This window comes from Syngnathus typhle, linkage group LG2 (assembly GCF_033458585.1).
Source record: "Syngnathus typhle isolate RoL2023-S1 ecotype Sweden linkage group LG2, RoL_Styp_1.0, whole genome shotgun sequence".
NCBI classification, from domain to species: domain Eukaryota; kingdom Metazoa; phylum Chordata; class Actinopteri; order Syngnathiformes; family Syngnathidae; genus Syngnathus; species Syngnathus typhle.
In genome coordinates, this window is record NC_083739.1 from 19,424,711 (window position 1) to 19,446,381 (window position 21,671).

The 21,671-nt window shown below is 40.3% G+C and overlaps 2 protein-coding genes and 1 long non-coding RNA gene across 5 annotated transcripts; 2 read left to right on the forward strand and 1 right to left on the reverse strand.

Moving 5' to 3' along the window:
• Nucleotides 1-2,264: 2,264 nt before the first annotated feature.
• Nucleotides 2,265-9,846, forward strand: xpc (xeroderma pigmentosum, complementation group C). 3 transcript variants are annotated; one of them, XM_061298749.1, is made up of 15 exons: nt 2,265-2,581; nt 2,862-3,122; nt 3,194-3,290; nt 3,999-4,083; nt 4,172-4,329; nt 4,768-4,888; nt 4,972-5,061; nt 6,045-6,083; nt 6,174-6,995; nt 7,078-7,238; nt 8,121-8,202; nt 8,407-8,538; nt 8,733-8,902; nt 8,979-9,072; nt 9,148-9,846. In XM_061298749.1, exons 1-15 carry the CDS (start codon nt 2,470-2,472, stop codon nt 9,475-9,477), a joined length of 2,754 nt encoding a protein of 917 aa, XP_061154733.1. In that variant the 5' UTR covers nt 2,265-2,469; the 3' UTR covers nt 9,478-9,846. The 3 variants fall into 3 exon arrangements, with proteins under 3 accessions (XP_061154733.1, XP_061154742.1, XP_061154749.1); XM_061298758.1 differs by lacking the exon at nt 6,045-6,083; XM_061298765.1 differs by lacking the exon at nt 2,265-2,581 and having other exon boundaries at nt 2,952-3,121; nt 3,198-3,290.
• Nucleotides 6,553-10,655, reverse strand: LOC133167823 (uncharacterized). Its single transcript, XR_009718107.1, has 2 exons — nt 10,515-10,655; nt 6,553-7,402 (listed from the first exon to the last, which is right to left on the reverse strand). It is a non-coding gene; the product is annotated as an uncharacterized LOC133167823 (long non-coding RNA).
• Nucleotides 10,656-12,160: 1,505 nt separating this feature from the next.
• On the forward strand, nt 12,161-21,171 carry arih2 (ariadne homolog 2 (Drosophila)). Its single transcript, XM_061298787.1, has 14 exons — nt 12,161-12,430; nt 13,763-13,830; nt 14,695-14,767; nt 15,146-15,287; nt 15,618-15,739; nt 16,012-16,121; nt 16,424-16,541; nt 16,624-16,674; nt 16,859-16,880; nt 17,388-17,539; nt 17,819-17,962; nt 18,350-18,415; nt 18,599-18,724; nt 19,567-21,171. The coding sequence occupies exons 1-14, from the start codon at nt 12,161-12,163 to the stop codon at nt 19,636-19,638; spliced, it is 1,536 nt and encodes a 511-aa protein (XP_061154771.1). The 3' UTR covers nt 19,639-21,171.
• The last annotated feature ends 500 nt before the right edge of the window (nt 21,172-21,671 follow it).

Sequence of the window (21,671 nt, forward strand, 5' to 3'; positions counted from 1 at the left end):
CTGCTCACTTTGGTCAAATATGAGACAATTTTGTTTAGATTGATTCTGATTTGCCCATTATGACAATGTTTTATTTTACACTTGAGAGAAAGCTATTTTATTATCAAAATAATAATAATAATACCAGTACTTTGTAAATCAAAATCCTAGTAATTGTCATTGTTCTCTTACCTTTTTTACATTCATAGTAATATTTTGTTCCTAACTCTACCTACGCATTTGGGCTGTTAAAAACTAAAATAATCGACCAACACAGCAGTTCGATTGAGATATACTATAAATACACAAATGTATAATTTTCAACACCTCAAGGAAATACATCCTACAATGCTAAGTAAATCCAATGTACAAAGTGGGTGTCACGCTTTAAACAACATCTCATATTTATTCATAGTCCGTTTCTATGTGTGCATGTGTCTGCTTGCCCATACAACCCAGTCTCCCCAATGCCCAGTTCGCTTTATGGCTTTTTATTCCTATCTGACTCTACTGACGGTTCATATAGGGATGGAAGCCATGCACCGCGCTGGAAGCACACACAACACACTGGAACATACACAAATACATATATATTGTGTCGTTTATGTATCTGAATACGGATTCTTGCGTTCAGGAGAAGAGCTGTCACACAGGGAGCCATGGGCACACGATCATTGTTATGAGGAATTTGTGAACATTCTTCAACACACACATCTGCCACTGAGCCTCAAACAAAATTGATATTGATTTCAACACAGAGGACAAGTGGATTTTGATGTATCAGATCAATTTGAAGTTGAGAAGTAGAACACTTTCTCAGGGACCTGTCGTCAAAATAACACAATGAAGAACCATTTAGGGGCTATTTTTGGTCCTTGTAGTGTGAAGAGACTTTGCGGCAAGTAATTGCGACGACAACAGTATATTGTCAAATAGTGGCCTAGACCATTTATTTCCTGAACTGCAGACTGGATCAGAACTGTACTGTATGTTACAATCCATGTAAACTGAAATAGGATTTTAAAACTGGGGCTTTAAAAAAATGGAGGGACTGTTATGAGTAGTGAACTGGACGAGGTGGAACAAAAGTCTCGTAGCTACCTCATCATAAACATGGACGGACACAATGTCTGAGTCCTCTGGAATGCATGAAGATCTTTACACAGCGATGTCATTGACATGATAAGACGCCACAATAATTCATACAAGGAACTGTTTACACGTCTTACAAGGTGCTGCTGTTTCGGTTTGCAACAGAGTCAAATTGGCTAAAGCCCCTGATTGAAACTGTCTGGGAACTGAAGTTATTACAGTTACAACCTTTTTTTCTTTTTCTTAATAGGAGAAGTGAGTGATTTATTCATGTTGATTGGATCTAACCAGTGAATTGTTAGGAGGAAAAAAGGTGTTCGAGCTTGGAAAGTAATGATACAACATTGTACAATCATTGTAACAAGCAGTGAACAACACTGTTGACACATCAAAAACTATTAAATTGTACTTCATAAAGACAAAAAAGCAAAAAAGGATGCTATTCATAAAATTCACCTGTCGTGTTTCAGCCATGTAGCCTATTTTCCTCGTAGTGTCCTTGTGTGCATCACACTGATGGAAATTTACAATGTAATCGTGAAAAAGGTGCAAATGAAGTATTTGTTTGCATTTGACTGAAACGAACTGTACAATAAACTTTTGCCACTAAACGTTGTCAAAGTTGTCTTTAATTCTTGTCGTAGCCGGGGCGTGACACCAATCTACACATATGAATTTTTTGCACAAGACAAAACTGTGTGTGTGTGTGTGTTTGTGTAATAAATAATCTTTAATAATAATAAAATAATATTTAAATAATTAAATAATAATAAATAAATAAATACATATATATATATATATATGTATATATTTTTTTAATTATTTATATATTTCTAATATTTCAGTACTGTTGGTTGTAATGGCAACTTTCCTTATCCTCTGGCGCCACCCTCAGGACAAAGTCCGCATTTTCGTTCTGTACTACCAATACAGTAATTCAGCTAATCCTCGTTTGTATCTCCTCCGCCTGACGAATGAATTAACGAGTAAATAATTTTCCCCCCTAACAGAGTAGTGTACTTTTAAAGTATTTTGATGTTTAAAAGTCTTTCCTAATCGTGTACTTGAACAGCACCAGGGTAGTAGTGGGTGGTTTTTGCCGTAGCCTGCAACTTACTTGTGTTTCCACGTGGCGGCAGTACACTCAAAAGTGGTTGCGAGTCCGCAGAATGTCAAAAGAAAAAGAAGGTAACCGGAAGTGACACCCTAACCCGCCCCCTTCACGAATTGTCTAACAACTGTTATCAAAGAGGCGTTGAAAATGATACATAACTTCTTTTATTATGTTATCCATCAGCGCATGATTACGCGCAAGGGATTTTGAGACTTACCGTTTACATTTTTACATGATTTAAAAATAAATAAAAAAGAAATACGTATTCTAGCGAAGAAAACAGCATGGCAAAGCGGAGAAGCTGTAAGAAGGCAGATGTCGATACGAAGAAGCTGAAACAAGTGCCGAAGGCAAAGGGTGAAGGAACTAAAGTGCGGGCGAAGAGAAAAGATGCAGGTAATATTTAATAAAACACACTGTGCTGTATTAGAACTCGGAACTTCAATTTGCGGAACACGTATTTCATTACGCGTAACCTATTGACACAATCAATGTTCATAGAAAGTAGACCATTCGACCAATTGTTCAACATTGCAATTGCCTTTATTACTGCATAGCAGTATTAGCAGCATAGCAAATTTTGACAACGAAGCATGCAAAACAGAAAAGCTTTAGAAAGTAAATGTCCGACCATTACAATCCTAAATGGTGTCAATGGTTTCCTGTTTTCTCCAAGGTGATGATGAGGACAGTGCAAAAGAGGAAAAGATGCTCAAGAAGAGGGTAAATCCAAAGCCACGTTCCTCTTCAGGCCACAGAGTTGGGAATACTGTTGGCATCAGCACCAGCAAACACGTCCGGGCACCGGTGAAGAGAGAGGAGACGCACAGCACTAATGAATGTGATGAAAAGATGAGCTCAGCAGCCCTGGTCACACACAGTGGAAAGGAAGAGGAGGAGAGTGAGGAAGAGGAGGATGACTGGGAGGAGGTGGAAGGTGAATAGAAAAGAATAACAACACTGTACCTGTATTTGCTTTTCAATTGACTTGTGTTTGTGATTTGTGAGAACTGGCTGAGCCTCTGAGTCCTGCAGAATCCTCAGAACCAGCCCTGCCCTCTCAGCCTGTAGAGATAGAAATTGAGACCCCTGAAGTCAGAAAAAAGTAAGTGAACATTAATAAGCATTTTATTAGCCTTCTTGTGCAGCAAATACCTATCAAGCTGTACTAGGTGGCTTCTGACTTGTGTTTCCAAAAAGGGAGTAGTTACACTTTTCTATTACTAGTTGTATTTAGTTTTGTAATACCATGACAGTACATGACAGTAAATTCAGACACAATTAACCAACACAATTACCAACTTAATCCACAAACTTTTAACAATCAGTAAATTAACTAATCAATTATTATTATTATTATTATTATTATTATTAAGTGAAGAACTGGATAAAAGCCTAATTACAATAGCATTGGGAAATGGTCTACCTTCTGGAATGTTTGTACAAGAAGTATTTGCGCCAGAAGACTTTTGTCAATACAAAAACAGAAAGCTATTTAATTTCGGTTGCTCCTTACATGTTGCTAAGATACTGTGTTCGTATTTCAAATGTTTGAAACAACCTGTGTTAATAACACCACATATTAATATATTTACTAATTTCACAGATTTCCACTTACATATTAATTGAGTTGTAATCAATCATTATTCTCTGGGAAATTGAGGAACATTTCCTGAAAAGTGATTCTGCTTTGACTCAAGATGAGCAAATTTCATTTCAAGTTATTTTTCCCTTTGAGCCATTTGACTGACAGATTGTGCTTTTAATGATGCTCAAATATTGTTGTGAGTAATCATCATTTGTGATTGTCCAGACAGAAGAAAAGGGCAGAGTTTGAAATGTACCTGAGACGGATGATGAACCGTTACAAGAAGGACCTGCTGGTCGACACACATAAGGTGAACACACTTATGTATGCTTTTATTGTGAGAATCTTTCCACCCTGCCTTTGGAAGTTATTGCAAGATTCTTCTCATACTCTGTCAGGTGCACCTCATGTGTCTTTTGGCCAGCGGGATGTTCCGCAACCGCCTGTGCAGTGAACCCGATCTGCTTGCCATCACTCTGTCGATGCTGCCCGCCCACTTTAGTGCGGTCGCCAAGGAACGTAAAGATCAGAACTACCTCTCGGGGTTGCTAAAATGGTGTGTACACATTATCAATAGTACATGTATGTTCACTCATCCTTCAAATCAGTGATTCTCTACTAGGCAGCTTTGGCTCATAAGGTTGAAAAACACTGCTTAAAGGGAAAGCCAACTCAAAAATGTATTCATAAAAACATGTACTATACTCCCCTACTTGCCTAAACAAAGCATTCAAATTAACCTGCTTTAATTCATATGCAACCAACCGCTTATCTCCGGTGGGCATAAACAAAATTTAAGTATTTATCGTGAATTTGAATGTATTAATCTATGTCCAAGAGCGAGCTTTTTGGGGGTGCTTTGTTGGCAACAGCAACAACAAACAAGTCAAACTAATTATAATTACCTTAAATGTGTATGAAACCAAAATATGCACAGATTTTGAACTGTTTACCTTGTCAAGGAAAGGGTCAATAATCTCATTGCATCGCCCAGGTTTCAAGCAACTTTCACCCTCAACCCCAGTCTTCCCTACGAAGAGCGTCCCGACCCTCGCACTCTGCTGGAGAAACGTCTAGCGAGCCTGTCGGCAAAGAACCACCAGGAGATGACTCATGTCAGTAGTTCGACCCATTCAAGGGAATGGAATGATTCAAATAAATGCTGTTGACATGGTTATATTGTTTTGGTTTCCCGTAGATTTTCTTGCTGGTCTTGAGGTCTCTTCAGCTCTTTTGTCGGTTGGTTCTTTCTCTGCAGCCTCTTCCTCTTAAACCTCCATCAGCCAAGGTAACATCACCATTTTAGAAAATCTAAGCCATCCATCTATTTTCAGCACAGCTTATTCTCATTAGCGTGAAATACTATTATCACAATATTATTAAATGTATTAGCACAACATTTGTGGGCTGTGGACTCGGTCGGATTTTTGCTCCGAGTCCGGCCTCTTGACCACGAGTCCGAGTCCAGCTGTCCATTTTTTCTGTTAATTCATGTGACTGCTTAGTCTTTATTCAGGGCTAATTTAGATCAAAATCTAAATAATTACAACAGTTTTGTGATGGCTTTGTCTTTATTAAACATATAAACAAATACAATAAACAGATACTTTTAATCATTAATTACACCATTATAGCTCAGACATTTATCTAAACACAAATAATTAGTGACGACCCCACAACTATCAAAACACATCAATGATATAAGCTGGGTGACATGTATGTACCTTGACATTGGTACATAATGTAAACATTAGCCTAAGTGCAACTCAACGTGGCCGCATTGATCATAACTTACGCTCCGTTTCCCCCCCAAATCTAGAGGCAAAACATTGTTCTCTCGCTGCTCCCGGGTTCTTCCATCTTGGCTGCGCGCGGGGCATTGTGGGTCTTGTACGTGCACGCACGCAGGCAGGCGGGCGCACACGCAACAACGAAATTTGTCTTCATAACAAGCAAGCAGGGCTGTGGACAGTATTCCTACGCGCATTCTCAGCAGCACGATGAAAATAAAATTGAACGTATTTTTTTTATTGTCGGACTCGGTCAAAATCAGCACCGAGTCCGGCAAAAATGACCGTGTCCGACGAGTCCGAGTCCACAGCCCTGGCACAAATAAAGGCTTATGCTTTTGTTAACGCATTTCTTTTTATGAATACATATTAATAGAGTACCTGCAGTTCAGTTAATAAATAACTGTGGCCCCAGTATATATGGAAAATAGATACATTTCTATGCATGGTCAGATCACTTCCCCTTTTTGGCCTGATTCAGATTTCAAGTCATGGAAAGTGCATGCTTATATCACATCAGGTAGGATCCAGTAGACATTCTGTTCCTTTGCCTGTTATTGTGTTCCTGTCAGATAAATACTTTTTATATAAATCTGTGTCTTGTCAACAGGGCAAAGGCGCCACAACCTCCTCTAACGCACCAGCAAAAACAAACCAAAACCAGGTAACATCTAAGATCAGCTCACTTGAACAGAAAGTCTCTCGAGGCTCTAAGAGGCCAGCTGAAGCAAAAAGTGCTGGAGACAGGGGAGGCAAACGAGCAAAGAGAAAACCATTAAAGGGAGAGGAAGCAGAGAAAATTTTGTCGCCAGGTGGCCCAAGACCAAAGAACTCCAAACGGCGTAGCATTGCCTCAAAGGTCACCTACAAAGAAGAAAGCAACAGCGAGGGTGAGGAGGAAGTTAGTGATGAAGACTTTCAACAGTCCAGTGAGGAGGACAGCGAAGATTCAGAGATTGGGAGCAAAACTGCCAAGATAGTAAAAGGTAAAGAAAGAGGTAAAAGTAAAAATGACAGGAACAATACAGTCCAGAAGAAAACGAGCGGTTTAGGAAAAGACGAGGAGAATCATGAGGATGGAGAAAAAGGACAGGCTGGCAGCAAAGCAAAGAGACAGAGCACGAAAAAGAAAAATTGTGTCGGAGCTGACCAGTGGGTGGAGGTGTTTGTAGACAAAACCTCCTCATGGGTGTGTGTGGATGTGGAGCACGGAGTGGGCGCACCTCAGCTCTGCTCCCAGAATGCCACGCGGCCAATCACGTACGTGGTGGGTGTGGACGAAGACGGCTTTGTGAAGGACCTGGGCCGCAAGTACGACCCCACCTGGATGACGTCAAGCAGGAAGAGGCGGGTGGAGGAGGAGTGGTGGGAAGAGACGCTGCAGCCCTTCCTGAGACCAGAAGATGAACAGGACATAAAAGAGGAGAAGGAGGTGACCCATCGTCAAGTTTGAAAAAAAAGTCTCACTTAACTGGATCAGCGTGTGATCAAGCTTTGTTTTATTGCCCAATCAGATGCAGAAGAAGCTGCTGAACAAGCCCTTGCCTGTCTCCATCGCAGAGTACAAGAACCACCCGCTGTATGCGTTAAAGAGACACCTGCTCAAGTATGAAGCCATCTATCCCGACACAGCCGCCATACTCGGATACTGCCGAGGAGAGCCGGTGTACTCCAGGTCAGTCAAACACTCAGGGCACTTTAGTGTGAGGGACCATCACGGACATCATTTAGGCTTACCTCTCACACCTGCTTTTGCACACCGCCCTTCTGTGTGGAGTTTGCGTGTTCTCCCCATGCTTGCGTGGGTTTCCCCTGGGTAGTCTGGTTTCCTCCCATATCCTAAAAACATGCATAGCAGGCTGATTGAGCACTCCAAATTGCCCGTAGGTGTGAGTGAGTGCGAATGGTTGGTTGTTTCTGTGTGCCCTGCGATTGGCTGGCAACCAGTTCAGTACTGCCCGAAGTCAGCCGGGATAGGCTCCAGTGCACCCGCGACCCCAGTGAGGAGAAGCGGTTCAGAAAATGGATGGACTGAAGTATAAAATTGTGTGAATGAGAGTGTTTTGATAAGTGTGAGAGGTAAGCCTGAATCTTATCACCAACGGCCTCTCATTATTTTGTCCCATTCTTCATCGATAATCAGCGGGTAGTCTGTCCAGTTCACAGGCTCTCTGACTAAGTGTGAGTTCAGACACTTTTCAGAATCAGAATCGGCTCTATTGGCCAAGTTTGTGCATGCCAAACAAGGAGAATTTGACTCCGGTTGATCTCAGCCTCTGTACAACATTTAAATGACTCATTATTTTATGTTAATTTTGTGAACATTTTGACTGGTTTAAGAAAGTCTTGATACTTGCTGCTCTCTGGAGACTATATCGATGTTATACGCTAATATTAATATGTTTTAATGATTTGCTCGACTGCAGCAATATCGGGCTCTTGTTTGTAATGTTGATATTTATGATACAGTATTGTAGTTGTTATTTCAATTAAGCAACGACAGTGATCTACTGTAGAGGCAAACGAAATTAAATGTGATCTTGTTCCTTTCTGCTAGAGATTGTGTGCATACTCTACACTCCAAAGACACGTGGCTGAAAGAAGCACGGACTGTCAGAATAGGAGAAGTACCATACAAGGTAAGAGTTTTGATGTGGAATTTTAATTGTCAAATCGTTGCTATTATGTGTTTTATTTATATATTATATAAGCCTCTTCTATAGTGATAACAATAGGAACGCCAGATATTGACCAAACTCTCCAATGTTGTTCCCTTTCCTCATCAAGACCTTAAAGTAGGATCTCCGGGGTTTCACTTTAATGTTCTTTTGTGTCCACGTCAGATGGTGAAGGGCTTCTCTAATCGTTCGCGTAAGGCTCGGATGATGACCGAGCAGAAAGATGACAATGACCTTGCTCTGTTTGGAGAATGGCAGACGGAGGTGTATCAACCTCCCATAGCTGTGAATGGAAAGGTATTCAATGCTAGTGAATTTCTAACTTTGTCATTTCAATACAAAGGAGAATTTAGGAGTTATCTATTGGGTTTAAAATGTTTGAAAAACCAAAATCTTGAAAATATCTCTCAAAAGATGCATGTAAATGAAGAAATGATCTCAGATTGATCCTCTCACTGCTGTATTATTTACTACTCATTTGTTGCCCTCAGGTTCCCCGCAATGACTATGGCAACGTCTACTTGTTCAAGGCTTCTATGCTGCCGGTGGGCTGCGTCCACCTCAGGCTGTCCAACCTTCACCGTGTGGCCAAAAAGTTGGACATGGATGCTGCTCCTGCCGTTACTGGCTTCGACTTTCATGGGGGATATTCGCATGCGGTGTAAGACGGTTAATATAATCAATAGTACAAGAAATTGTTTGTTTATATATTAACTTTGTTCCGACGTGTGCTCCAGCACTGATGGCTACATTGTGTGTGAGGAGAATGAGGAGATCCTCAGAGCTGCCTGGCTGGAAGAACAAGAGCTTCAAAAGCAGAGGGAGAAAGAGGTGCGTGGGTGTCCACTTGTGGGAGTGTCTTGTTCATTGTTTGGGTAAATGGCCATTTTGTCTCTCATTTTTCAGAAAAGAGAAAAGAGGGTGATCTCCAATTGGACTTTGCTTGTGAAGGGCCTTCAGATCAGAGAACGTCTAAAGCGGCGTTATGGCAAAAAGGGCCAGGCCGCTGACGAAGACCGATGTGATGGACTGTCTTCAGATGAAGGTGGTGTCGAGGAGGAGGAAAATTCCAGAGCTAAAACTGCCACGGAGACACTGGCTATGTCTTGGCCACAAAACAGGCAAGCAAAGGAAGAGAAAGCAAAGGAAGAGAAAGCAGGGAGTTTCAGCGGACAGAAGACAAAGCGGGAGAGGAGAGGCAAAGAGAAACATTTGTTCCCCTTTGAGAAAGCGTGATTCATGCATGTCATTTTGTACTTTCACTCTGCCGTTGTGCAGACACACTGCGTAGTGTGTATGCATACAGTCAATCATGGGTGGTTTTACGAACGGCGAAATAAAATCAATTAATATGACAACAACCACATCTGACATGGACAGTTTTGACCGGATAGAAGCTGAAATGTGTTATTGTTGTTCGACATAACTACACAACTTCCATTTTGTCCATATCTAAAGGAGACACACTTAGACTATGTCTTTTTCTCACTGCTGTGCTGTGTTACAGTGCATGTTTGTTTCTGGATGATGATGATGACACTTGTATTTCCATTCTTTGATGAAAATTATTTTTTGTAAGTGAACATTAAAGTACGATTAAAATAATGTGGAATGCTTCAATTGAAAGTATCTATGGCCATGTTCTCTGGGCCCAAGGGTTATTTTATTTATATTTTCCCACAGTGCTCATTCAAGTTGCAATTTTCAGCCAATTTTCCTCACCAGTCACTGCAAATCAATGTTTGGGGAATTACACAACAATATTTTCTGGGTATTAAAGCACAAGAAAGCTTGAGGCTGTCATTACTATTTCACGGGAGGCACACTAACCTATCTTATGACATACGTATTTACCTAACTTAAAATTTTAATTATCCAGTCCATTGCAGAATCTATAGAACTTGAATAGCAAAAATGATGTGTTCATGGAAGTAGAATAATAGAAATCCAGTTTCAATGAAAAAGATAGGTGACGCAGACATTAACTGCTACAATTTATTTAGTTAGTTTAAAAAAGGCCTTGCATGGCGCGTTCAGTTTTTGAGCCAAATATATTCAGTATACCTACTTCAGTGGACCTACTAGTTTATATTGTGATGTTTTGGAAAGAGTTTGCTCAGGGTTAAGTTATTTAGTTAGAAGTGTAGTTTTACACAGCACTCGTATTTTCCAACTTCGAACTTATCAAAATACAAGTGCACGTTGAATATGTATAAATATATATTTTTGACTATTTGTGTAGTAGAATGTGTCAGGTATCCTTTTCCTTTTACCTTGAGTGGGGACTTGGAAATTCCGAGTCAGTTTCTCTTCAAGAACGCACCACATCGTCCGCCTACCAGCGATCGCACGGAGCGGAGCGGCTTTGTAGTCTAAAACACACTTTTATATGTCACAGTGGACGGCACCGGCGTCGCCCTGAAAGGTAAAAATGTCTTGAGTTAATGTAGAATTATTTGCTACATCTGTGGTTAATTGTGTTTCGAGTCTCTCGAGTTGCTGACGGCCTTGTTTACATCCCAATCCACGGGTTTGGAGTGGGCAAGAGGCGTTTCACAACCATCAAATGCTAACGGGGAGCTAGCAGTTGCATTCTTATCTTAACTCTTGTGGTAAACTCGTATAAAATGAACTTGTTTAACTTTTGATCGTTTCTTTTCAAGGAATCCTTTAAACCTCGTCAACCCAATGACGTTAGCTTTGTATCGCTTTATGACTCAATCTAAATGTTTCAAGGCTAATCTGGCTAACTCAAATTGGCTAGTCGATAACTGGACAGCACCTTTGTGGCTCTAACGCACACGATTCGCTGAACAAAGGAGGTAAATGTCGATGTTATGTGAATTCAAAGTATGGCATATTTGTTTTATCTCGTCTAGTGCATTACAACCCCCCACCACCACGTATTATGAAACCGTGCTGACTCGATGTGATACATTAGCTTAGCAAGATGTGTGTCACCCAGTTTAAAGAGACTATTTTTAGCCTGGATCAGGAGCGTTTAGCTCTTGCCTGGCTGACACCAGGAACGCCTGGCAGGTTCGTTTTGGCTCCTGTCGACACGTTCCGGGTAGATTTTTGATACTGATCCTTTGTCTAAAAAGTATTTAAATTTTTGAAATTCACTATTGCACTTTTGAACTTCTGACTCAGTAAAGTGGCCATTCTCCTGTGTCACTGGGCTACACTTTTTAATATGAACTTTCACAAACTGCAAAAAAGCTCACCTCTAATGTAAAACATAAGGTACACAGGCGTTATGATAGTCCAGCTACACTGTTTGTCTCATGCTTTTTTTCCCCTGCCGAGGGAGTCCACAGGTGTGTCTTCCTTCTATCCCCTTTAAAGCTAAAGCATCTTTCAACTAATCCTCTAAAGCTCAACCACGAAGGCTCAACACGTCATCCTTTATCCTGCATCCTGGTTAACATGACACAACTTCAAAATAGTACATCACCAACATAACAACCCGATGATAGTTGGAACATTCATTGAAGATTCAATGTTTCTTGTCAACACCAGCCAGTACTTGGCAATTGTTACCATATTGTGGGCATCTAAGTACCCCTGAATGAACGCAAAAGTGTAAATTTGTGAAAAGGCGGGGAGGTTGACCGTACTGTATTGTATTTTCCATTTCACAGTACTCTCATTGATTTCCCATTTGACTCACTCTCTGCCCACTCTGTTTTCTTGAATCAGCCTTCCAAATGAGTGACGGCGAGTGTGACTTCTTCTGTTTCTTCCGCTGCTGCTGAGCGCGCAATCCTCGCGGCTCAGACAATCTGGACGCCAGGTTGTCTCTGGACAGTGACGGAGAGGTGGAGCTTATTCAAGCCATTCTAGCTAATCAGAGCCACGGAGATCCGACAGGTAGGCGTACGGTCTACCTGTCTGGGTGGTTGATTCTGTCGACTGGATGTCTGTGGACATGAACAGCCAGGCGTCTGACAGCAATGAGGAAGACTTTGGGGTGAACTCTGAAGAAGAAGAGGAGGATGAGGACGACGGAGGGGAAGAGGAGGATCAAGGGGATATCGAAACCTACTACGACGGCGTGGCCGGCGATGTGGAGCAACAGGGAGCTGACTCTTTTGATCCTGAGGAGTATCACTTCACTTGTCTCACATACAAGGAGAGTCAACGGGTTTTGAGTGAGGAGGTCAACATTGTTGCTGCTGCGCTGAAGGTGGGCCAGTTCTGCTTTGCATCCTTGTAATGCCTACTTTTTTTTTTAACACCACAAAAACTCAGTAGAGTTGTGAATCAAGTCGTTGCTGCTACAGTGCCACACATTTTCCAATGGGCAGTGATCCCAAACCTTTGTGCATCACAAACCAGTTTTGATAGGTACATGCTTTTTGTTCATTGTTAAAGTAACTACATTGCTTTTAAATTGCCTGTTTTAAAGCATTGCTATGGAAAACAAAATAACTGCAGAATAGTTCACTTTTATTAACATAAGCACAATGTGAACAGAACAATGTGAAAAATATTTCTTTCAATCATTTGAAGCATTTTTATTTAACAATAGGAACAAATATAGAACCATATAAAATAACACGGTATGTATGAACTACTAAAAATTGACCCTTCTGGAATAATGGAAATTCCTTAAAATTAGGGATGGGTGAGTAACATTATCGGTAGCTGTGCCAATACCAGCCTTATTTCAAGGTATCGGTACTCGTGAAAATAAGAATAGTTACGAATAATTACATGCAATTTTAAGGAAGAATGCTGTGTTGGGACATATAGGTCTTTGTTTATCATGATCACTCATCGTTTTTTGAGGGGAATATTTGTGTATCTAAAGTAGTATTAGTATCAGGTCTTGTTATGAGTACCAATGGTTACTAAAGAGTTGAGTACTTGTACTGGTCCCGGTCTGAAAAACATTGGTATTGAACATTCCCGCAAAATGTAAAACACGTATGATTCTACGTAAGAAATTAACATCATTTCCACTTGATCTGCATGACTAAAAGATGACACTTGCTGCTTTGCTCTGATGGCTGACTGGCAACCTGGTTGAGGTTTAACGCTGGGCAGGCTGTGCAAACACCACATCTATTTTCATGCATCCACTTCATCACTTATTCAAATGATTCAACAGGTTTGTTGCGCTGTCTTGTTATTGACAACATCCTGCACCTTACACAATGGCTTCATTTACTCCTTATCTCATTTGTACTGCACACAGTAAGTTGCCAAACAAGAAAGAGTTGTGTGGGTTGTTGTTCGTTTAGTACAGATGCGCCCTAGTAAATAAGAAGGGTAGATTTAGGATCAGATCTAAATTGTTTTGACCTACACTCTGCTTCTGGTTTATTAGAAAACGAATCAAATGTCAATGCGTACCAGAGAAAAATGTCAACAGTGTATTATCATCGGCGGTCTGTTACTAGTTTGGCTTGTAATACAGGTGATGTCGTCATGCTGTGTTCCTGCCTCATCTCATGTTCAAGAAAATAAAACTAGTCTTCTCTCTCTCTCTCTCTCTTTCGCCTCCTCTTTTCAGGTTTTACCGGCTGTTGCAAAGCTGATCCTCGTGCATTTTCACTGGCAGGTCTCACAAATACTGGACAGGTATTTTCCCCCATTTTTGTTACCTTTGCAGAGTTATTCCAGTCTGTTTTCTTGTTTTCCCAACATTGGAAACCATGATGACCTCTGCTGTATAAAAGGCAACAAACGCTGCCTTTTGCCATCCAAGTAAAGACAAGTTGTTATGCCTGCCGCCACATGCCACTGGAATAGACAGAAAAACAATAATTTAAATAATAATAGTAATACAGCGCAATATTAAAATACAGTTTTGTTCATGTAGCGCTTTCACAACTGCTTTCGCCGTAACAAAGCACTTTACAGAAAATCCAAAATAACACTCAATATACACTTTTAAGTTAACTACAAGCCATAATTGATTTTTCAAAGAGTCTACTTTGGGTTTTGTGAACTGTTCCAACTCAAATTTTTCGTTCACAAGAGCAGCACATACCAAATATAATGTCTCCCTCACAGTGAAGATGTTGGGAGCATCTTCTGTGGTTATTCATCAGGTACTCAGGCTTCACTCTGATTCATTGAAGACTGAATTATCCTTTAGATGTGAGTGTGTATCATCAAGTCTAGGGTGTATGCTTCTTTCCCAAGACATCTGAGATGGGTTCCAGCTCATCCGTGACCTTATTGAAAAGCGCTATATAAAATGGATTGGTGGTTTTCAGAAATGTATTATCATCCAAGAAATTTATAAAGACTCATGGGGAAAAAGTTTTCATACTATAAAAACTGACCTTGGAACCACAGCTATTAAGTGCTGCAACACTTTGAAAATGCTTGAATCAGACTTTGGAAAAGTGTTTGCAAGAACACTGTTATTGGTTTGTCCTCCACAATTTTAACCTTTTCCATTCTCATTTGAGTTTGTGTTTTTCCTCTTGTATGCAGGAATAAGTCCAGTGTGTCCCTGGTGTTGTCAGACGCTCTGGTTCAGCCTAGCAGTACTTCCAGAGCGGTCATTGTGAGTAACAAACAAAATAGGCAATCACTTTAGTATTACACAACAACCGTCAAGTTTTTGTCTCAACGAGTACGTCTAATGAAAGTTCCAGTAATGCTCATATGAGACATTTGTTCACTTTTGGGCCAAATGTCACAGGCTGTTTTCATGTCCTCCGGTCATATCTTTAGCCTGTTCATATTTGGTTAGTTGTATTCATGTAAAATGTATGCAAGGCCATCTACATACGTTTTGTGTTGCTCTGTTACATGAAACAAACACACTGCAAGCAGACCAGTGCAATGTGCGTTTGTGTAGTTTATGATTTAGACTGTACTTGTAAATGTATTCACATTGGGGCAATTTAATTTGAACTGGAATTGAATTTGTGTGTTTCAGGCCCCTCAATCCCTGCAGTGTGGCGTGTGTCTCCAGCTAGTACGGAGAGATTCCCTCCTGGCGCTGCCCTGCCAGCACTCCTTCTGCAAAGCTTGTTGGGAGCAGCACTGCACTGTACTGGTCAAAGATGGTATAGGAGTGGGTAAGTCAAAATTCTGTGCATGTGTGTACTTATCAGTACAGTTGTGGTCATTTGATACAAAGTTGACCCTTTTGACCATGTCTATGTGTCCTTGAGCAAGATACCAAACGCTAATGTGCTCCAAGTTATTGAGTAAAAAAATGTATATAGTACAACATATTGTACGTGAAGCCTCAATGCGATACAGTAGGTGAACGGCCAACTGTCAGTACACAATGTGTAGCGACCTCGTGGAATCTTTCTGTGGTTAAGTGCAATTGGTAGCAGACATTAAGGCTGATATGGGAAATCAGCTCCTATGTGTGCGGGGTCGCCCTTGTGTCTTTCCAGGCGTCTCGTGCATGGCTCAGGATTGCTCCCTGCAAATGCCAGAAGATTTTGTCCTGCCTCTACTGCCAGGAGAGGAGCTGAAGGACAAGTATAGACGCTACCTCTTCAGAGACTATGTAGAGGTGAGATCTTGCTTCTTCTTCTTTAATCTACAGTCAGATCCCTAAATATTGGGACAGCGACACTATTCTCTGCTTGTTTGGCTTTAAACACCAATTGATTTGAAATGAAATAAACAAGATTTGCTTTAACTTGAAATTGAAAGCATTAAATCAGGCAACTGGAATTCTAATAGTTTAGGTACCTTCCAGTTCCCATCTAGTCCATGTTCAAGTGTATGTTATTCCCTTGTTAACATTCTGCTCAGCTTTACCTGACATCTCTCTGACTGCAGAGTCACTTCCAATTGCAACTGTGTCCGGGTGCAGACTGCCCCATCGTCATTAAGGTGCAGGAGCCACGTGCGCGCAGGGTGCAATGTAGTCGATGCAGTGAGGTCTTCTGGTAGGTCCACAACACACGCACGTACACATGCGTACACAAACCTACAGAACAAATAAATACAAATTCCTAATTGTAAAGTTCTAGATGTCAAATTAACCGCATTGGTTTATGCAGTTTTGCACACATTAATGGTTCTGTAATGGTCTGCATTGAAGCACTTCATGATTGTGCATGGTCCATGTACTTCTTTAATGACAGGTAGTTTAGCCAAAGAGATTCAATAATAACATTCAAATGCCAATTGTATGCAATTGAAGTTTCATGTTGAAAAAATTCTCTCTTTTATCATTTCTCATTGTTAGTTTTAAATGCCGTCAGATGTACCACGCACCCACCGACTGCGCAACCATCAGGAAATGGCTCACAAAATGTGCAGACGACTCGGAGACGGCCAACTATATCAGTGCACACACTAAAGATGTATGAGCCGCCTCATGGTTTCTATCTTAACTTTGAACTTTCAAAAAAGATTGAAATATGAAACAACTCTGTCATGTTTCAGTGTCCAAAGTGCAATATATGCATTGAGAAGAATGGAGGGTGCAATCACATGGTAAGTAGCAGCAGAAAAGTCAATGCAGATACAGTATATCGTTTGTAGTCTCTTCTATCTGAGTCTGCAACACTTAATTTTTGCACAGAATCTTTAATATTTGTACAATGTAGTGTTTATAGGCTTAGTTACAATTGTTATTGTTTGCTTGCTTTGACAAAAATATCTTGTTTGTTTATTCCAGCAATGTTCCAAGTGCAAGCATGGTAAGTTCGAGATTCAATCAATACATGGAATGTCCTGTCCAGACATAATTTTAAACAAGTCTAAAGTATTTCTGCAGGACTTTGAACTGCGCATAAAATAAGAGTCAGTCTAATTGCCCTGATTGCATATGAACAGTGATTTATACAATGAAGCATGCATGTAATTGGTCAAAAAATGTTTGAACTGTTTTTCGAAAACGATATTATTGTAGATATCTTTAATAAATTCCCACCTTTAATGGTTTTGAACTTTTTAGCATGTCTTGACGTTAAAAAACGTATTTAGTCTATTTATATTTTTGGTGGTTGGTCTTCTAAACGTCATTTGATTGGTTTTCTTTTTCTGTCTGTTTTGGCCATGATACAGCCATAGCTGCTGACCTAGCAAAAACGAAATGAAATGAACTGTGTCTGCCCAAATAATAAGTAGTAGTCTAACCATTTAGGTGTGAGCTCAAAACAAGGCTGAAAACTGTTGAATGAATGATTTTAACTTTTTATTTTCAGACTTCTGCTGGATGTGTCTGGGTGACTGGAAGACACATGGCAGTGAATACTACGAGTGCAGTCGCTACAAAGAAAACCCCGATATAGTCAACCAGAGCCAGCAGGCTCAAGCCAGAGAGGCTCTCAAGAAATATCTCTTCTACTTTGAGAGGGTGAGTAAGCAACATGACAGTGAGCGAGCATATTTTGGTCTTTGAATAAATACTGATACAGGGGGTCCTCGGTTTACGATGTCGTTCCGTTCCTGTGCGGCGATGTTAACCGAATCTTGTCGTATTTCGGAACAGTAATAGAATGAAACAGTACAGGAATAAAAAAAAAAAGAGAGAAAACAATTCCTTGCCTTTGATGATGATAATGATGAAGATTTTCCGTTGCATATGTTGGGGTCTGCATTCATGTATATATTTTCTGTGTGTTTCCTGCACCAGTGGGAGAACCATAACAAGTCTCTACAGCTGGAGGCTCAGACGTATCAAAGGATCCAGGAGAAGATCCAGGAGAGAGTGATGAACAACCTTGGAACCTGGATTGACTGGCAGTACCTTCATAATGCTGCAAAGCTTCTAGCGAAGGTATTTTTTCCTTGCTTGGGATTTAGGTGTTTTGGTTGCTTGGTTTGTTTTTTGATTTTCGTGCCAGATGTACAAATTGGTATGTTCCATGGCGTAATGAGCAAATTTGATTTAAAAATAAATCGGAAGTGCAGTAAGCGAGACTCCTGAGATGGTAATAAAATAAGTGATTCTTTGTCATAAGAATGAAACAGTCAGAACAGAACACTTCTCATGTTGTGTTAGTTCTTGCGTCTGTGCGAACAGTACTGTTCAAAATTGTGCCCTGTGCTTGCAGAAACAAGTCAGGCATGAGTCTGTTTGCAACAGTAGGGTGCAGAGAATCTTTTTAATTGACAATTTCTGTGTTTCACTGATGCCTCTTCTGTGTCGTTTCTTTGCTTCCAGTGTCGCTACACACTGCAGTATACGTATCCTTATGCCTATTACATGTCTGGCCCACGCAAAAAACTGGTGAGAAACTGTCTTATTGCCTGATTGATTCATCAACTTCACTCTTTTGTTTGGGAAAAAAAATGAGATGACAAGACAACAATAATAATATGCGCCTACTCAGATGTGTTTTGAGGGGGGGCAAATGGAGAGAAGAGAGATAAAAGCTTGAGTGCGTGTTGATGTTGGTTTTCTTTGCTGCAGTTTGAGTACCAGCAGGCCCAGCTGGAGGCGGAGATTGAGAACTTGTCGTGGAAAGTGGAGCGGGTGGACAGCTACGAGAGGGCAGTGGTGGGAGGCGAGGTAGATCTCAGTGCCAGCGACAGAGGGGTAAGACTCCCTCTCAAAACTATTGCGAGTCACGAATTAAATGTGGCATTCTGGTGTTAATGAAAGCGCATAGATAAAAATATATATATATATAAAAATAGTGTACTGCATGCAGTGAAACACTGGGATGCATGTTTGGTGATGTCATATTCGAAAAAAGAAAAACACTTATTTAGAGTTGAATACTTATTTAGTATTTATCTCAGTACAGTGCTGTATTTAGTCAGAATTACTGTAGTACCCAGTGGTACCTTGCCATATGAGTGCCCCGGCTTTTTTGTTTTTTTCCTCCTAGACAAAATTTGAGATATGGCAACCTTTTGATCGGTAGCTGCTCAATAGAAGTGAGAAAAAACAAGGAGAATCTTAGTCACACTCAGTTACACACACACACACACACAAATGAGTAGTTGGCAAAGCGCTACATTCAGCCAAAAATCACTCCCAGACACAGGCAGCCAAGGCAAGTTCCCAACTTCACTCACTAGGCCCTGCCCCTTAAAGGCACAAATCAACTACATTTGTTTATGTGACTTTAGTTTTTTTTCCCCCCCACTGTGTAGTAATTACACTATATTTATTTTCATTTTCTTTATATTTTAATGGAAGATAGTGGTATTTGTCAAAAACATGAAACAAAGGTGAAATGAGGTGAAAGCAAAATGAATTAGTTGCGTTTCTTTTGATTTTCATTGGCAAAATTGAAAATGAGGAAGAAATCTATACAAGCTTTGGAGTGGAACAAACTCAACTTGTAAGTCAAAATACCACTGCAACTTAAGGCGTGTTGTGTAAATGCAACTTAGGGAAAGTTTCAAGCTTCCTTTTCTCCGTGTAAACAGGAGCTGGAGAATCAGATGCACATTGCCGAGCAAAGGCGACGCACGCTGCTGAAGGATTTCCACGACACCTGAAGCGCCATTGAGACTGCAGAGCACCAGCATCTCTTTTGTCCGTCCTTTCTACTTTCCTACCTTCCCTCCGTTACTTGCCCCACTTAACGTTTGCTTCCTTCAGTGACCACACCCGGGCTGAAGTCCGGTGTCCTTTTCCTTATCAGAAACGCTCATTTCCTTTGTCACTTTCTGTCTTTCTCTCTTCCTTATCTCACTCCTAAAATGCTGCAAAGTCATGAAATGGCACGATTGTATCTCTTGCCCCACCCTCCTCTCATGGTCTATCACCATGTTTCGGCTTTAACACCATCACCCAAGTTAAACATCTTGATCAGAGCCCACCGTTAATGTTTCGGCTTTAACACCATCACCCAAGTTAAACATCTTGATCAGAGCCCACCGTTAGAATCTAATGTGTGTCTCAAATACCGTTAAATGTCGAGCATCATACTGGTCCCAGACACACAAAAAGATAGAATAATGAAAAAATATATAGAAAGGTCAAATCAGTCAACAGTCATCAGTAGTGTTACTACTAGTGCTGAGACCATAAAGCCTAGTCGACACTTTGTGGCAGTTCTATCGCACACATTTACATATGACATGTATTTGTGTTTTCATTTAGTTGGCTAATTTAATTTATAAGTAATCCAAGCCATCTGCATCCTTCTTACATAACTTGGGCAAAATGTAGCATTTTAATTTGCATGGTACATTGTTCACATACAGAACATAATGCAGATGAACGCGTGTTGTTTTGTTTTGGGGAATTTCTGGGCCACAATCAACACACTTTACACGTGATTTTTGTCATTGCCAAACATAAAATACTTTGACCACAAATGCCAGAAAAAAGCTGCTAGTTGTTATGATCTTGGAAAAATAAATTGATCCTTAGATGCTCTCTGCTCATATTACTTCAAACAGGGTGGGCAACCTACAAAGAATGTGCCCCTTGATTCGGCCTGCCACGAAAGTTTGAAAACGTATATCTCACATACCGTGTTATAAAAAGCACCAGAATATAAATGCTCACAAGAAGAGTTCTTTTTAATCCATTATGATTACCTGAGCTGCAAATATACAAACTTTAACTTTATCCTGTTGAATCGATTCAGCGCATCTGCTTCACCGTTCTCAGGTGGATAAAATCCTTAATTGACTCTGTGAACAAATTCAAAGATAACACGACATAGAGTCGGCACACCGTTAACTGCTCATGACAGATCATAGGTGTAGTATTTTTCATTTCACTTAGTACAACAACACACATGAGGCATTCAGTCTGCCAAACATTTATTGTACTCCTTTCCCCTGATTTGGATGCTCTCTCTTGTGTTGATCGCCACCATTTCATCATTTTGGGGCTTTGGTTTTTCTCCTCTCTTCCTTGCTCACATTGTTCACATTTCTTCTGGATAAAAATGGCTGTTGATAGATGGTTCCAAAAAAGAAAGAATAAAGAAAAAGCTTCCAAAAAGTGCTGTAATTTTCAACAGTTGTACATTAATACAGAAAATAGAATTACTGAGAGAGTTTTTAAAACTGAAACCTTGTCTTGTGTATTAATTGCAATGCTATATGTCATGCACAGTTCAAACAAAATCTCTGAAGTCCGTATCACCTTTCACATTTTTCACGCTGGACTTTGTTGTTGTGACCCACTGGCCACCCACACTCGTTTTGTGCACTAAGTAGTAAAGGTGTGATTGAAGCATTTTCATCTGCCTAAGGAAATTACTGTGACCTAAGGGCAGATGAAGTATTAATTTAGGACCTGCGCCATTCTTTGATCCAGTACACTGAACATTTTATCAAGTGTCCTGTCATGTTTTTTGCACTTTTTGCGCGAAAAATTTTCTTCGGTAATTGTTTCATCGTAAATGATCAAAATATTTGTAAAATAAGCTATGGGTGTTCAAATCAGGTTTCGCCGATACCAACCATCTATGAGGAACCTCTGCAGATTCTGATACTAATCCCGATTCAAATTCTTTTTCAACTAATCTGATTTTATAAAAAATATCCCTTTATAATATAAAAACGAGACA

What these genes read in the sequence shown, in the direction of transcription:
- xpc (XM_061298749.1), top strand. Translation starts at nt 2,470, where the DNA reads ATGGCAAAGCGGAGAAGCTGTAAGAAGGCAGATGTCGATACGAAGAAG. An exon ending in GCATGCTTATATCACATCAG is followed by an intron (nt 6,084 to 6,173) that starts GTAGGATCCAGT and finishes TCTTGTCAACAG; the next exon opens with GGCAAAGGCGCCACAACCTC. An exon ending in TAGGAGAAGTACCATACAAG is followed by an intron (nt 8,203 to 8,406) that starts GTAAGAGTTTTG and finishes TGTCCACGTCAG; the next exon opens with ATGGTGAAGGGCTTCTCTAA.
- arih2 (XM_061298787.1), top strand. Translation starts at nt 12,161, where the DNA reads ATGTCTGTGGACATGAACAGCCAGGCGTCTGACAGCAATGAGGAAGAC. An exon ending in TCTTCAGAGACTATGTAGAG is followed by an intron (nt 15,740 to 16,011) that starts GTGAGATCTTGC and finishes CTCTGACTGCAG; the next exon opens with AGTCACTTCCAATTGCAACT. An exon ending in CTGGCCCACGCAAAAAACTG is followed by an intron (nt 18,416 to 18,598) that starts GTGAGAAACTGT and finishes TCTTTGCTGCAG; the next exon opens with TTTGAGTACCAGCAGGCCCA.